General features: G+C 46.8%; 1 protein-coding gene across 2 annotated transcripts in view; it reads left to right on the top strand.

Moving 5' to 3' along the window:
* The first annotated feature begins 8,571 nt into the window (after nucleotides 1–8,571).
* Nucleotides 8,572–16,290, top strand: part of LOC146179339 (actin nucleation-promoting factor WAS-like) — a 31,016-nt gene continuing 23,297 nt past the window's right edge. The window contains exons 1-5 of one of the 2 annotated variants that reach the window (XM_084578977.1): nucleotides 8,572–8,899; nucleotides 12,761–12,904; nucleotides 13,364–13,450; nucleotides 13,593–13,692; nucleotides 14,235–14,312. In XM_084578977.1, the coding sequence (XP_084435103.1) occupies nucleotides 8,759–8,899; nucleotides 12,761–12,904; nucleotides 13,364–13,450; nucleotides 13,593–13,692; nucleotides 14,235–14,312 (550 nt within the window). In that variant the 5' untranslated portion in view covers nucleotides 8,572–8,758. Of the gene's footprint in view, nucleotides 8,900–12,738; nucleotides 12,905–13,363; nucleotides 13,451–13,592; nucleotides 13,693–14,234; nucleotides 14,313–16,290 lie in introns of both variants that reach the window. The other variant, XM_084578978.1, reaches the window with a different exon arrangement.

The raw sequence follows: 16,290 nt of genomic DNA, 5'->3' as shown, positions 1-16,290 counted from the left end.
ACACCTGAGGAGACGTGTGGATCGACGCCTCAGACAAACACGCGTGTCGCAAGAGGCGCAACTGCAACGCTCCGATGCCTTTTGTCTCCGGCACGGGTTCGGTCGCCGCGGGGGCTCGTGGCATCCTGCCACGGCGCCGACGCCGCGGACGGACGAGCAGGCGGCGATAGGCATCGCACCCGCCGGCCTGGTTCCATCGCGGATGTACGCGAAGGAAAACGACAACGAACAGAAATAAATGACCTCCGACGGCGAGAACGCCAGACATATGGGTGCCGATCGAACGAGTTCAACGTCAATCGAGTACATTATATATATATATATATATATATATATATATATATATATATATATATATATATATATATATATATATATATATATATATAATGTACTTGATTGACGTATATATATATATATATATATATATATATATAGCTGTAAGAAGGGAATTGGGTTAGAATCCGCCTTTTTCACTAGGCCGCCCTGCGCATGCGCGCCTCTTCCCTGGTTGAAAACAAACAACCAACCTCAGCTGCGCATGCGTAGTTCTTGGCCTCCGCGATCGGTGCAGCCATAGCTGATCTCGGAGGGCATGTGTAGTTAAAATTCGTGACAGGCGTATGCGATAGATGGCGGTAGCTGCCAAGAACACACCGTCATTTCGCTGGCGGCTGCATCTCCCAAGGACGTTTTCAACCACTCCCAGAGGGCGCCATATTTTGTGAAAAAGGCGGATTCTGCTATGTAACCCCAGTGCGCATTCCGACCGCTGCGCCGCCTGTCGGCGATCCCGTGAAGCGTAGGTGGGCCGCGCGATGCCACGATAACCGCGCTTGCCGCGCGCGGCACCGCCGGTACCAGCGCGCTTCGATAGTGCTTTGGTACCGTACAGACTCTGCCAGAAGTTTACAGCCCAAGGGCTTTTGCTCCTGGGTCACACCGTGTGGCTGGTAACGCATTCTCAGTGTTCGAAACATCCTACAGATAAGGTCCTCGTCCTACAATTTCCAAGCTGAAAGCCTTCTATGAATGCAAAAGGAGTACCATTATACACGTCTTAGAAGCAGAGCCCCTGGGCTCTAAATTTTGCAGACTGTATGTCGTGAGTGGGACCGGTCAGTCGCATATTTATGTTCACATAGGCCTTCTGCGACATAATCGAATACGTTGTTGCAGTGTTGGCGACTCGAAAACTGTTAAAGGACGCTCTCCTGCTCTACGCTTTCGCTCGTGAACGACAGCGGCGGACTGCGACTGTTCAACGAGCAAACTAAAAATATTCGAATCATGTGCAATTTTAAAACTGAAATGCCTATAGGGGTTTGAGTTTGTGGGATTTAACGCCCCAGGGCGAGTCAGGCTATTAGAGACGCCGTAGTGGAGGGCTCCGGAAATTTCGACCATCTGGGGTTCTTTAACATGCACTGACGCACAGCACACGGGCGCCTTGCCTTTCACATCCATCGAAAAACGGCCGCCGAAGCCGAAATTCGATCCCGCATCCTTGGGAACAGTAGTCGAGCAGTATAACCACTGGTTGAATATAATGCGCTTTAATGCGTGGTACTTTTGCAGAGGCCGCATTTATTTGTGCAACCAATCGATTTGTCCAGATACGCTGGATGTTCCTGCAAGCACGCCGGATCTTGCCGAAGCAAAGCCATATGGACGCGAACCGATTTTCAGGTCAAATATTTAGGGGAATCCCCCAAGGTGGAGTAGATTTCTAATAAGGGAGTAATTACTCACTGACATCCACCCATGCGCAGCCATACAGCAACAAAGGAAAGCTTTCCTCTGTAGCTGTATGGCTGCGCATGGGTGGATGTCAATGAGTAATTACTCCCTTATTAGGAACTGACTTTCTTCATGCCAAACAGAGGCGGATGTCAATGCCATTTCAACGGCGGCGATGGCGGAGCGTTCGAATGGGGCAAGTTGTATAAGATGGGTGGCTTTGTATGTACGAATAAGGTGCATTCGCCTATATACTCTGGGTAAATATCCCCACACGCATTTCAAATTGGCCTCATTATCGGCACGACGCGCGTCTCCAATGACCGTTTTACACGGCGAAGAACGCAGAGGCCCATGTCACCAGCATCAGTGAACGGTGGGAGGGAGGAGGACAAAACATTTATTGACGCAAGGGTATTCAAGGCCCACTGGGTCCCCGCACGACCCCACCGCGCTCAAACGTTCGTGAATGTGTCCATGACGTCGACAGCCCGGCACACCGATCCGCCGGGGAGTGTGTCGCTTTAGGGGCTTGGTAGAAGGGGCAGGCTGGCGGGATCGACTGATAGTGAGATAATAGGGAGGGAATGGGGAGGGTCCTCGTTTGCAATCGTCGTCAGAGATGCTGTTCCCTGGTGGTAAGGGAGGAGTGCGGTGGTGGGTATTGTTGCCGTTCGGCGCGGAAGTGTGCTGGAGAGGTTCGAGTCGAACTGAAGGATCCCATCGTGAGGAAGAACGCTGCAACAAACGGCCACTCCTGCTCGCGACAGCCGTGTCTCTGCGCTGCGCTAGAAGCCCAACAAGGGCGAAGAAATGCAAAGGGAACCTAATTTGAAATTACAAAGCGTTGCGCGCAAAAGAATTTCTTAAAAGGCGGAGTTTGGTCTAACGATGACGTCCACTGTTACTAACACGAACAGAACAAAGGAACAAAATTGCTTCGCAACCATTCAGCGACCGTTGCAAGAGAGGCTTCATTGTCCCCCGCTACATGTAGCTCCCTCCCCCTTTCAAGAATCACGGCCGCGGCGGCCTCTTTTCGATGGAGGCGAGAAGCAAGGCGCTCGTGTCCTGCGCGATGTCAACGCACTTTAATAAACCCCACGTGGTCGAAATTTCCAGAACCCTCCATTACAGTGTCTTCCATAGTCTGAGTCGCTTTGGGACGTCAAGCCTCACACACCAAACCAAAAACTACCATAGGCCCCAACAAATCTCACAAATGCTCACAACGCAAAGTCGCAACTCAAGCATCCGGGAGTGATGTCAACTGAGCAATATCAACTGAACACTTACCTGGCTAAGTTGAGTTAGAAAGCTATCTCTCTGCATCCTAATGTCTTTGCTTTAGCTGGGATGAATAACTGGATGAACCATAAAAACCTGAATTAAGACAAACCAGGCAGCTTGAAACCCTATCAAGTACGAAAGCTATCTTACGTTCGTCTCAGCATTAATTCAGGGGGTGAACAGCCTTAGTGCCGAGAAGGATGTGACCAATCAACATCCGTTTTCTTTTACGCCGCCTTCTTTCGTGCTTGATGGCAATTAACACCCCCATACTTAGTTATCACACCAGCTATAAGAAACGTTGCCTTTCTTTTCACTCGTTCATTTAGGGGGCTGCGGGGTTCTATACTTAACCAACAGTTACATTTGCAAGCAGGTAAACCGACGGCGCGGCACTTTCCCGCAGCGCTCTTTTCAGGTTTTCACTTCTTACCAAGAATTTCCTTGAAAAAAAAGGGTGGCGAGAAGTCTGCTTTTTACATTGCGTAGTGGCGCCTTCATCCTGCCGACTGCATCAGGAAACAGCACTGATCCTGTCGACTGCGCCAGTAAGTGTATTCTATCCTATTTTTTTTTCTCCTTCAAGCTTATTCTCATTCATCGTGCACAGTAAAACTACGCCCTATAGCGAACTTCTGTTCTTTTGCTCAACACGTCGCGACGCCTCTGTTAACAAATACAACGGGCGAACGCTAGGAATAATTGCACAAGCTCGGCGAGCCTGATTGTATTTCTTTTGCTGTAACATAATGACAGCAAAGGCTATTCGTGCTGATTATACAATATATTATTGCAGGCGCTGTTAATGAAGCTGCAAGCGACACATGCCACAGGGTCCATAAACCTTGAAAGATTGCCTGACAGTAAATTACCCTGGCTGTAGAAGGCTTTCACACAGAATATGCCTCAACACGAAAGAAAGTTAAAGCGAGTGGACGACACCCCCTGCACCAATGCACACATACTCAAAGACGGTTTTAGACAAAAATGGAGGCTTCAATTACAGAGAATGGCATTGTTCAGTGTCATCAGAGACTTTTCTGGTGCTTGCCTCTGCAGTAGGAAGCAGAAAAGCTTGCTTAAAGCTTGTCTGGAAACTAGGGAGCACAAAGACATACACAAAGACAAATACTGCCCTGAAGCATCTTTTTATAAAAAAAAGAACATTTTTTTCTTTGATAGCAGCAGGAGACACTAAGATAAAATTTGCTGTGATCGCAGTAATGACACCGCTTAAAGAGAATGCAACCGAATTGAATAAAGGTTTCTCGTAGTGAGCTATAAAGACAGTTGCACTATCCACATAATGTTAGCCAGAGGGCATGGACAAGTACGTTGTTGATTTGTTTCCCCACCAATACCACTTCCCCCTGCTTCATCTTGCCCTCATTTATTTCCACCAGCTGCTTTTTTTTCAGGAAATTGAAACGTGGGCAAGTCAAATAAAAGAAGAAATAATGCAAGTTATGACGACAAAAGGCACACAGAAAATTCAGTTTGTTTATCGGGTTTAACGTCCCAAAGCGACTCAGAGATGCACAAACAGAAAAGCCTAACCATGACAAAACAGGTGTGTGAAATACCCATAACAGAAAAAGTAGTAATAGTGATAGTAGTAGTAGTAGTACGGTATCTACTCACAGAGAAGTCAACTGCTTAAAATGAGAGAACTCAACTATCAAGCCTGATAAACCTCAACGAGGAATAATGTCAACACATCTGCCGGTCAAGCAGTGTGAGTGGTGCTGTGGCGACACAAGATGTTCCTTTCTTGTGAATGGTTCACATTTCAAAACATGGGGCCTTTTTTAATGCTTCAAGAATGTAATGCTATAGAAAATGGGCACACATGAGTTACCTCCCTCTTTAATGTTAAAGGGCCCTTTCTCCACAAAATCCAGTGTCGGTGTTGTGAGCGAAAAATCATGAGTATGCCTCTGGCAGTAGTAGCTTGCAGGTGACTGAATGGTCACTGTGTTGTGTGACATCCTGAGACAACATGACAGGGCGAGTTAGGTAACTCCTTTGAGATGGGAATAAAACTCTGTGCAACCCTTTGATTCCAAGTCAGACACGCTGCTCCTGGGCACACAGGTCCTTTCACATGCCTTAGTTAAAGTGGGTTTTTATTACCATGTCGGGTGCTCTCTCACATAATGTGGTACCTTAAGAATGTATGCTAATCAGTAAGCGTGAGATAACAGAGGCATCAAGTGAGGGATTATCGATCAGATGAGTAGCAAAGTGAATGTATGCAAATGTGGATTCACAAGGGGAGATACAGACAATAGTCATAGTGCTGTTGCATCACGCTCATAAGGTGGGATAGGAGGTAGGACAAATGCCAAATTTTGGCGGTCCACCTAACAGTGTGAGGGTTTCTCAGCCTATATTTAAATTTTACTCTATCACATGATTGGTTTCATGGTGTCACATGACCCTATTGACATCACAGCTATCTCGATCAATTTGTTGTTCCAGAATTGGAGGTTCCTCCCTCAGTAATAGCTATAGTATTTATAATAATATTTTTTGTCATATCCTGTGTCGAAATCAGCGCCTGAGGCGCTGGTCGAAACCATTCAAAATTAACATTCATTAGCAGTTATTTTTTAATGCCCATAAGATCATTTGCACGACATTTTGTAAAACCCTGCAAGGTGCCTGAAGACGTTTTTCTGTTTCCTAGAGCTAGATTGGAAGGAGAAAGGTTATTGAAGAACTACCCTTTAACGCTCCGAGACAATAAATATCGTTCATATAAATAAAAAACAAACTATATGCATGTTTGGCAAAATAACAGCTTGAAACTGTGGACAGGTGCCAGAGAAAAAAGCAGCAATTGGACTGCAAGACTGAATGATGCGCTGTAAATGAGTGAATAGCCTTGTCTTAAAGGAGGATAAAAAACAAGCAGCCACACAATGGACGTTTTGTGGCAGGTAAACATGAGCTTTTCAAACGTACCCGCTGAGGGAGAAAAAGAACACTAGCGGAGGTCTCCACACAATCAGAATGCAGACATATACACGTTTCGAACTGACAAATGGCACTGAACACGGCAGCTTAAAAGGCACCTTAATACTTTTTTTTCCAAATTATTTTCAGTCTACCTTCCACCTCTGCAAGTATGTCGATAGAATGGAAGATGAAACAGAAATATGATGTGCCCCGAGGACCTAAAAGTAGCTTGTTTCACGACTCGATGTCAGCAGGCACACAGGCGACACTATCTGTCCTGCATGCCTGAACGATACTGCGTGTTGTAGTTCGATACAGTTCCAACATAATGCATATTTGGATGACAATACTTTCGAAATATTTCTGGCCCAAAGCGACACTCTGCATACCGAGATACATCTCTACTCTATTAAAGAACCCCAGGTGGTCGAAATTTCCGGAGTCCTCCACTACGGCGTCTCTCATAGCCTGAGTTGCTTTGGGACGTTAAACCCCACAAACCAAACCAAATCTACCAGGATATATCTAACAAGTGCATGCCTACACTCATGTATTCAACTAGCCTTATTTTAACCACTGCCTTTCAAAGTCAGCGCTTAAAAATGAAAGGATGTTCCTAGAGATTCAATTATTGCCTTACTGCACATGTCGCGTCCATTCCTCTCCAAGAGATGTCTTGCTATGTTCAATGAGAACACAGCAAGACATCTATTGGAGAGGAATGGAGATGTCCAACTCGCAACCTCACGGAAAATTTTCGTGGCGGGAAACAGTTATATAGTGATAAAGTGTGCGCTATGACAAACAGCCTCGTGGAGGCTCTGATTTGCGAGTGGCAATCTTCGTTCGGTCGCAGAAGTATCGGCGGGAACGACGAAAAAGGGTAAATGCTAAACTATCGCAGTTGCAACGTGCAGTTGAGGCCCGCGTACTGGCGTTATGCAACAACGGGACGATTCTAAAAGAAGAAAGAGGCGAGGAAAAAAACATTCGCTTAGCGACCCTCATGCTGTTTTTTGTTCTTTTCCTTTTTTTTTTTTTTTTACCTTCGTACGCTGAGATTCGCGACGGCAAATCTCGGCCGCTGTCAAAACACGGACGCCCTCAACGTTTGGCAACTTCTGTTCCGTCAACTCACAGTACAAGTTCACGCCAGGGCGCATAATAACCGGCCTTTTCCGGAAACGCGGAAACATAAAACGAATGTAGTCCCGAACCGGAGACCGGAAACAGCACGTGCCTCCGAAACCCGATTACTGCAGCAGCGGTGTCGCACGTACACTTACCTACGTGAACCGACTTCTAGCACAATCCTAGGCGATGCCGAAAGGAAGCAGCAGTGCAAGCGGCAGCGCCGTCGCAACGGTTTCACGTGCTCATCACGTGTCAGGGTGATGTGGGAGCAAGTTTACTACGCGGTTTGCCACCGAACTCTCCGTATCGCGGGAAGGCCATCGCCAGCAATTATACCCGACCGAATGCACAGTAGAGGCCAACGGCCACAGGTGGCCTCGGCACCCAATAGCGAGAGCAACATTCCCAAGTTTACGCTGAACAGAACCTTAACTTCGCTTTTGCCTTCACAAGAGCCGCTCATTGAACGTTCTCTTGGGTCGGTGGCCAAAATAAACTCAACAACAGCACGCAGTTGCGAATCATGCAGCAAATTTTCGGAAGGACGACTGTCAATGACCAAGCGAAACTAGTTTCCACGAATACTCGACGTGTTCACACCGGTTTCTTCTTGTCGGCATTCGCCGAACGCAGGACATCAGCGTGTTATTTCGGGCACTAGGGTCCAGAACGAACTTTATCAAGTATTGAGATGATGATCACGCCAGTGGTTCGCCCAAAAAGGGTGGCTATCATCGATCCACATTCTGGGGAACTTCCACCAGCACGTACGCCGGGCAAGTCGGGCGGAATTTCACAAGTACGCATTTTCCACCGCACAGTCGAGCTGAAAAACTTTCGGTAACAAGCTTGATCAAATAAATTACATCGTGCAAAAGAGAACAGAAGCATCGACAGCGATCAAAGACTTGTGTGTTTCACACAAGGCCTAAGGTAACCCGGCTCGGCTGTAGGGGCACTCGTTTGTTCTGCGCAGCGCGCGGTGTCTCTTCCGTCCTTGCCGTCAAAACACCTGTTGGTGACTTACCTCGGATGGGAAATGGCTTGGGTCCGTTGTAACGGTACGTGCTCACCATGCCACGGGCGACGATCGCACTAATAATGCAGTTCAACTCAGTTCGCAGACACAACCACAACTTGCAATGAATGAGACGGACACACACGCCGCCGACGGCCGGCGCTGCTGGGGAACGCAAAGTACTGCTGCAACACCTGGCGAGCTTTTGAGAAACTAAACAAAACTTTTGCTTCTGAAATTTATCAAAATCATATAAACAAAAACATTTTGCAATATTACAGCGTTGCGTTAAAGTTACAGCAACCAACCATATCCAGTTCGCAACTTTCGTATTAAGGTCAAGAGAAAAAAAATAGATGGGCAGATAGTACACTGTACTACCGCTGCAGACGAACGGCTCTTCGCGCGGAACGAGTCAGTGAAGCCACAATCGGTCAAGCCAATCCAACTCCGCAAGTCGCCAGCGCAAAGTTATTTGCAGCCATCGGGCGCTGGTAGGTGCTGTGTGCGATGTGTGTCGTCGTTTCCGTCAAGCCGCGGCCGCTTCCCCGAACGGAACCGTAATAAGATGGTCGCGATTATCCCTTCATCGCCGCTGCCACCGCCGTGAAACCGATGAGAGCCGACATGTCTCATCACCAGCAGCCACGCAACGCGTACCGAAGTCAGCAGGGGCCCGAAATGCGGGGCTCTGTACACTTGACTGCCGAGGAGAACGACACGATCATCTCCGCCTGCAGGGATCGCAGATGGCAGGTAAGCCGCGCACGACTGCGCCCCGTGGCCTTCTCGGTGCCTCTCAATTGCCCCTTTGTCGCCCAATGAGGTACTCGAGAGGAGCCGTTCAAAAGACGGCCGCTGCCTTTTCGGCGCCCATTGCTACAGCTGCTGCTACCGCCGCCGCTTCAAGTGGCGGATCCTAGTCATCAGTGGTAGGACCGGAGAGAGTGTGTTTGTTTAGTCATCCTTGCTGAAGCAGCAGCGATGACAGCGGCTTTGTTTAGACAGGGAGAACAAACTCTGGGGAGTACAGTAAACGTATTTCCTTTTGTGGACATGGAGCCCAAAAAAACACTTCGGTGGTGACAACCAGCCAAACAACCTTTGGGCTAAAGCGAACGCTTTGGCTTTGGTCTCCCACCAGTCGTTCTGCGCGTCGATAAGCGGCCTGGCCACCGTCCGCGAATTGGTCGTCGCGGCTGCCGCTTGTTTCGAGAGGAACGCAAGTGTTTATCGCGGCGGGCCGTCGTTAACCGCCTGCTGCGGGGTGTACGGCAGGCGTGCCGCGACGCTGGCTCTCCTCTCCGATAATAGCGGCCGCGGTGCGGTTCCTTTTCGCTGACAAATTAGAAATCGATGTTGAATCGGGCCGTCGTTCGACAAGGTACGAGAAGGAAAACAACATAAAAATAAATAAAAGAGGGGGCGTCAAACGCCGTCGAGACGGCGGCAATTAAGGAAACAAACAGGTAGAAAGAAGGCAAACGCCGCGTCGAAAATCGTCAACTAGGTCGCCGCGCGCCGCGATTTTGTCGGTGAGGGCCTCCGCTGACGATGTGTGGCAGCGTAGCCGCCGCTTCGCTCGCCAGCCAGCGAGCCTCGGCGCGGCAGGCAAGCGCCGGAGCGAATATCCGTTCCACTGAGGCGGCTCGCCCCCGTCAGTGCTACATCGTTCTTTTTCTGTTTCAACGACTGTGACGTCGTGCTCACTGCCACAATGCGCAAGCTCTCACTTGCTTATACTACATAAGTTCAAATTTATCAATACGCGGAAAGAGCATGCTTCGCCTCTGTTTTCTTTCCTGAAGAGCGCTCCTATTCCTCGTTGCATAAAGCGAGTTTCTGCCGACTTGTGGATGTAAAGAACTCACACGAACTCTTCTCGTGCATAGTGAAACGCGCGGCTTAGTTTTTCTGCTCCGTGCGCAGTGGATTTCGCACGGCGCTTCTGCGCCGACGTTGACAGGATTCGCGGTGGGCTGAGGAAGTGTGCTTGATCTCGCGGAGCTGTCGTGACGTACTTACCTGCTGGAAACATCACTGCCTCAAAGCACTCCCGGGGCAAAGTCCGTCTACTTGGGTGTCGGCTGATAAACGCCAAGCGATGCGAGTTGCGATAGAGCGAGCCATTATTAACGCGGACGCTGACACATCTGTTTCCCATCGGCGGTGACGATTGTTCATCACATCCTGGTTGCCTCGCGGCCGCTCTTTATTGTTTCAAGTGCCACTGATTTCACAGTGGTTCTGTGCTTGGGAGTTCTATCACTTTTTTTTTGCTCACATAGGTTTAAATCTCATGTGTAAGAGGAGTCATTCATTAAATGTTGCGCTCAAGTCTACAGAAGTAAATCTATTGATACTGTATGGTATAGTAATCTGACTGCACGTTACGTTACACAGTGTGTAAGACTGCGCAAAATGTTTTAAGGGCGGTGTTGGGGAGATTGCAGTGCCTCCAGTAATTGATAGACTTTCAGTAGAATAACACATGATTATGTGGTACCATGCTGTACTAAGCTAAGTATATGCTGAGAGGGAGCCAACGTGCTAAAATACTGGATAGCACACAAGAAAAGATCAAAAATGACCCAGACGCTGAAAAGGAGGAAACGGAGAACAAAGAGATTTCATTATCCTTCTGCTTCCCTATCCTGTGTTGCTTATTTGTTCATGGCGCGTATTGCATCCTGCGCACTAGACAGCTGGGTTGCTTATCAGTGCTGTGCTCTATCTTGTCCCTGCCTTTGTCTCACTTTTTAGTACGCGGTAGGGCTTTCATTGCTGTTTGCCCATGTTATCACAGTACTGCATGGGCAATGGGCTGTGACTCCTCACGCCTGTTATGGTTATAATCCTTCTATTCATCCTCACGGGCGTATTGCTGCTGTCGGTGTTTATAGAACAGATGCAGTCGTGCACAGTAGCTGTGTCTCATGCAACAGCAGCATAGTATATTCTTTACCTGTCGCTTTTACAGTAGGGTAGCATACTTATAAGCTGTGTGGTGCAGGTCCATTTTTCTGAACCTTTCACCTCAGCTATGAGTTCAGCATTGGAATAAAATTGCAGCAGCAGTTGCTGAAGCCCTGTATTTTTAATGTGATAGCGTTAATGGCCCCTTTCACTATGCAAAACATGCAGAATGTTGCTTCAAGTTCATCGAAGCTTCATTTATGTCTTTGCAACTGTGGCATGTGCTGCATTAATTTAGTTTGCTTGGTCATTCTTGCTGGCATTTGTGTGTTGTCTTTTTAACCTTTACTCCGGGGCAGAGTTGAGAAAGTGCAAAAAACCAAGTAGGGAAGCATATAAAGTGAGGAAGCGAGAAGAAAAAGTGAGAAGGGAAGAGTCCAGACATCGGAAAACATTCGCGTTGAGTAAAATTATTATGCACGATTGCCGTTGTCAGAGATTTCAATCCAGCTCACACACAGAGCATGGAAATTGCACTGTATGCAGTGTCACTGGCTGCTTTTTACTTGCATATTGCTGCTAATGTTGGGACATGATGGATCAAGCATGCAGGTCAAGAAATGAGCAATGGGGACGCTTGTCACTGCTTGCAAGGGAGCGCCCGAAGCATCCTTGGTGCTCTGTAAGCTTTGGGTAGTGAAAGGTAACGTGCCAGGATCTGTACAGCTTAGCGGTGGTGGAGGCATCATAGTAGTTCCCCCGCTTACACAGTGAAACGTGCAGTTGGCAGGACGCTTTGGCAACAACTGTATACGTCTTAGCGGGGTCCTTTTATAACTGCGGTATTTCTAAAACTTCTGAAGCTCCCTTCTGTCTAAAAATCTTGAAATGTGAAGGATGAAAATTGTTTGTTAGCAGTGTCATAAAGAAAATGTTAGTTCTGTAAAGTTGAGAACAAAGTGGAATGCACTGAAGCAGTGCAGCTTATTCGCTTTATTGTTTTCCCAAACAGGAGAGGCCTAATTTATACACATATTCTGCTTTTTCTGGATAATTTTGTGAACATTTTCGCAGTAAGTTGACTCCCGAGGCGGCGTGCGTATTGTGTGCTGCAGTCTTCATTCCTAGTAAAATTCTGTGGCCTCTACTTGACTTGGCAGCCATCCGCGGTCACTCTGGGCAGTAGACAGAGCTTCTACATGACATTACGCAAAAATTTCGTGAACAGTAAGAAAATTGTAAGGATGATTATGATGCTTCCTAATGTGAAATTCAAGCGCAGCTACTGAGGCGGTTTTCTGATATATTGAGGCAAATAATTTGAGAGATGCTTGTATGTGTGTATGCATATGTAGTTACAATGCGCCCTTTATTTTTTTCACGGTCCAAAGAGAATTTCTCTTCTGAGAAATTCTGTTTGGCTCATGACTCTCCTTAGCCCGGTTACACCGACAACAATGGCAATGCTGGATCAACTGCCAAACGGGTGCAAGAACCGCGCTCTGAAAGTATCGCACGGCACCGGTGGTACCCAGCTGCCATTGATGCGAAGCATTTAGGCAGATGAAAGAAACCAAGGCGATTATTTCTCCTTCAATAGGGCTTCTAGTGTGTCCATTCTTCTCCACGTAAATAAAGCGTAGTTTAAATTGACACGGGCAGCCTTATCTGTACCACAGGCGCGCAATCCTTTCCATGCAGGTGCTTGCCATGGGCATTGCAGAAATCTACCATTCGGGGCCGCCCCCCAGGCATGACCGGTGGCAACGCCGCTGCTGTGGCGTCGTCTGCTTCATCAAGGACAATGCTGCCAAGGCATTCTTCATTCGTCTCTACGACTTCGATGTGAGTGCATTGCTTGGCTGGCGAAAGGTGCTTTGGTCCAGCTTTTTCTTTCTGAGAGCTTTGCTTAAACATGGTCCTTACTTTATCAAACGGCACCTGTTTACCTCTATGCTGTGGTGGTTGCAAAGGGGGGGATGACGCGCCTCCATTGAGAGGAGGTTATGGGAAGAACGTCAAGGCATGGAAACTGTTACACGAAGCTCTCTTTCTTTATTTCTTAGCTTGGTCGAACTTAGTGATACGAAAAGGGCCATGAAAAGGTTAAAGGCTTGTGCATTTCGAGGGCGTGACTGAAAATTTCACGGTGATAGGCAGCAGAGCAATATTGCAGCAAGAAGGGGCATCTCAAAAGCATCTCACAAAACTAAGTGTCAGGGTAAACGTGCCACCGTCATTCTCAGTTCAGTTCATGTGATCATACTCAATTTTGTTGTTGTTGTCATTGCATTTCTTTTGCAGAAGCACGACTTCGTCTGGGAACAGGAGCTCTTTGTGGAATTCACTTACAAGGCACAGCTTCCATACTTCCATACATTCGAGGCGGATGTAAGTGGGAATTGTCACTTTGTAATTTTTGGATTCTATGCGGCGGAGTAGTCATAACTACTCTAAATTGCTAAAAATATGGCTCAGTGTAACTCAGTCAAAAATGCACAGATCAGGTACAATCAATTGACCTTCTTCGTAGGACTGCCAAGCAGGTCTTAACTTTGCCTTTGACGACGAGGCTGCGAATTTCGGAAATGCCGTTGAAGAAAAGCTGAGAACTCGGAGACAAAAGAAGGAAGGTGAGTAGTCCGATTTCCAGATACAAAGATAAGTGCTCACTCATCACTGCGGCTAGCACTGGTTGAGATTCATTTGAATTGTGTACAGCTGGCGATATTAAGAACTTAAGATAACCTGGAGCAGTCCCAAAACATTCTTGTGACTGACAGTTTCAGCAATTGTTTCCAATGTGAGGCACAGACTTCTAGCACGATGGAAAGGTGGCACGGCACAGGTTTTCGTTGTATCATCTTTTCATTGCCTTGTGTGTCATTATGTATATAAAGTATGTCCTTCTAACTAGCCCAGTATAAAGTGGGAGTAATTATGTTGCAGCTCTTGTTAATGGGTCAGTTTTCTGGGTTATGATTGCTGTTTTGTTATTTGCTGAGAGAAAGAAAGGCAAAGGAATGAGGCCGCATGTTTGAAGGCTGTGTAACTAATCGATTTTGATGGTTATCGTTAGTGACCATATTGGCCATTGCAGCCGCATTATTTCTTGAGCGCTGTGCACTATAAGTGTCGTCTGCCTTTCTTTTTTTATTTCGTCTGCTTCACACAGAGAGAAATAGGTTACAAGCGGCGGCCAAAAATAATCAATCCATCCCAATCCATGATCCTCGGATTCCTATGGGCCCTAGTAAGTGCAACCGTTTCAACGATTCATGTGGCTTTTTGCTTGTTCTTTTTTTTTTCTTGTCAGTGGTGTCACTGAGCTGTAAGTAGTCAGTGGTGGCAAACTGAAAGATGCTCCTGCTTGAAAGCACAGTTTAATGTACCTAATCATTTACTAGCACGGCATTATTGATTTTAGGGTTGTGGAGATTACTAGCTGTTATATTTTGTTGATCGTGCAAAAAACTATGGTAACGTTCAGTAGTCTCAAAAGGGAACGTTTTTCTTTAGTCAGGGGGAAAAAAGTTAGAAGTTGTAATGGAATACGTCTAGTTGGAATAGGTAGTGATTGCAGATCCAGACTACGAATAGGATGTTGCGCGTAGTGCAAGGAAAGAATGGAGTGCATTATGTAGGTACTCTGAATTACAAATGATAGCTTACCAATATTGCTTGAGCTGTATCTTACCAAGTACTCACCAGTGAATGGGACAGGAACATGGAGGCTAAAGAAAAGTGTTGAACCTGACTTGAAGGCGACACGTCCAAAGAGCTGTGGAAAGAAAAATGACAATTCAGGCAACAAAGTCGGAAGAGTTGGTCAGAGAGCAAACGCAAATTAACAACATCCTAGTCGAAATCAGGAAGAAGAAATGGGCATAGACAAAGTGCGGAATGTGAAAGCAAGATAACCAATGGTTGTCGAAGGTTAAGGAGTGTACTCATGAGGGAAGGCAAGCATAGCAGGGGGCAGCAAGGGTTAATTTGGTGGGTGAGATTAAGTCGTAGCAGGGGGTGATAATGGTCATATATTGTTGCCGGCACACTGTAAGGATTGTCAGGAACTTGTGTTGTTTCGAAAACTGCTCAAGAGTTGCCAGTAACTCTTTCTATTAGCTTGTGGGAGTTTTGAGTGCTCTTTGGACAGTCACTTCGTACAGTGTACAGGAAGCTTTGTACAGTGCTTTACAGAGCAAGGGGCATACTAAAGAATGTTTATGATTGCGGGGGAAAACTTTCTGGCCATGCACACAATTATGCAATTTTTGTCATTCTCTTGTGCTGCCACGAGCGTGTGACCACGTTGCGAACTGACGAGCTCACCGATATAGTCCTGAAGTGAACTCTTTGGAGGCTGTCTTGCACCCTCTAGGAATCCGATAACTTCGTGGCAGCTACCAGAGAACAAACATGTTCGGTGCCACTCGAAGGGCAAAATTTCCGTCATTTGCAGCCGCAGTCAGTTTAAAGCCTGCAAAGAATTTTCAAGAGATGCTGCACTAGATCAGCAGCTTAACCTTGATCAGCATAGGATCACTTGTGTATGGCTGCAGTCATTCAAGCTAGATCTGGTCGCAACCCTCATCGGCACAAGCATGCAAAAGTTAAACATTCACAGCAATTATGTCTACACTTTAGCTTCATGGTGCTTTGATAATCTTTTCACTGGTTGTTGTAAAAAGGCATTTTGAAAATGAATCAGTATATGTCAGGTGGTTTAAAGCTCCTGGCTTCGGGCAAGAAGCAAAGGAATGGATGCTCGCACTGAACTGGACCCATAGCTGTTGTGTGCTGAGGTATCCGCCTTAAAAAGTATTTATAGGCGCTCATTTTGGATGCCTGCCTTGAGGTGCTTGAGTGTAGGATTTTCACATTTCAACATTTTCTTACTTCTTGTGCATTTGTGGCCACTTTCTTTTTTTTGCATACAAAGATTTTTTAGGGGCGAGGTCACTTGCACGAGTGGGGACGCATTGCCTGGAAGGGATGTTGTATAACAAATGTCAAGGGAAGTTCGAAAGCAATAGTAGGATAACATTTTCTTACTTCTTGTGCATTTGTGGCCACTTTCTTTTTTTTGCATACAAAGATTTTTTAGGGGCGAGGTCACTTGCACGAGTGGGGACGCATTGCCTGGAAGGGATGTTGTATAACAAATGTCAAGGGAAGTTCGAAAGCAATAGTAGGATGGTGCAGAAAGTGGCCAACACAGATGGGGTTGT

This window comes from Amblyomma maculatum, chromosome 9 (genome assembly GCF_055883805.1).
Source record: "Amblyomma maculatum isolate TAMU_Amacu chromosome 9, ASM5588380v1, whole genome shotgun sequence".
Classification (NCBI taxonomy): domain Eukaryota; kingdom Metazoa; phylum Arthropoda; class Arachnida; order Ixodida; family Ixodidae; genus Amblyomma; species Amblyomma maculatum.
This window is presented reverse-complemented; position numbering and strand designations above follow the sequence as displayed.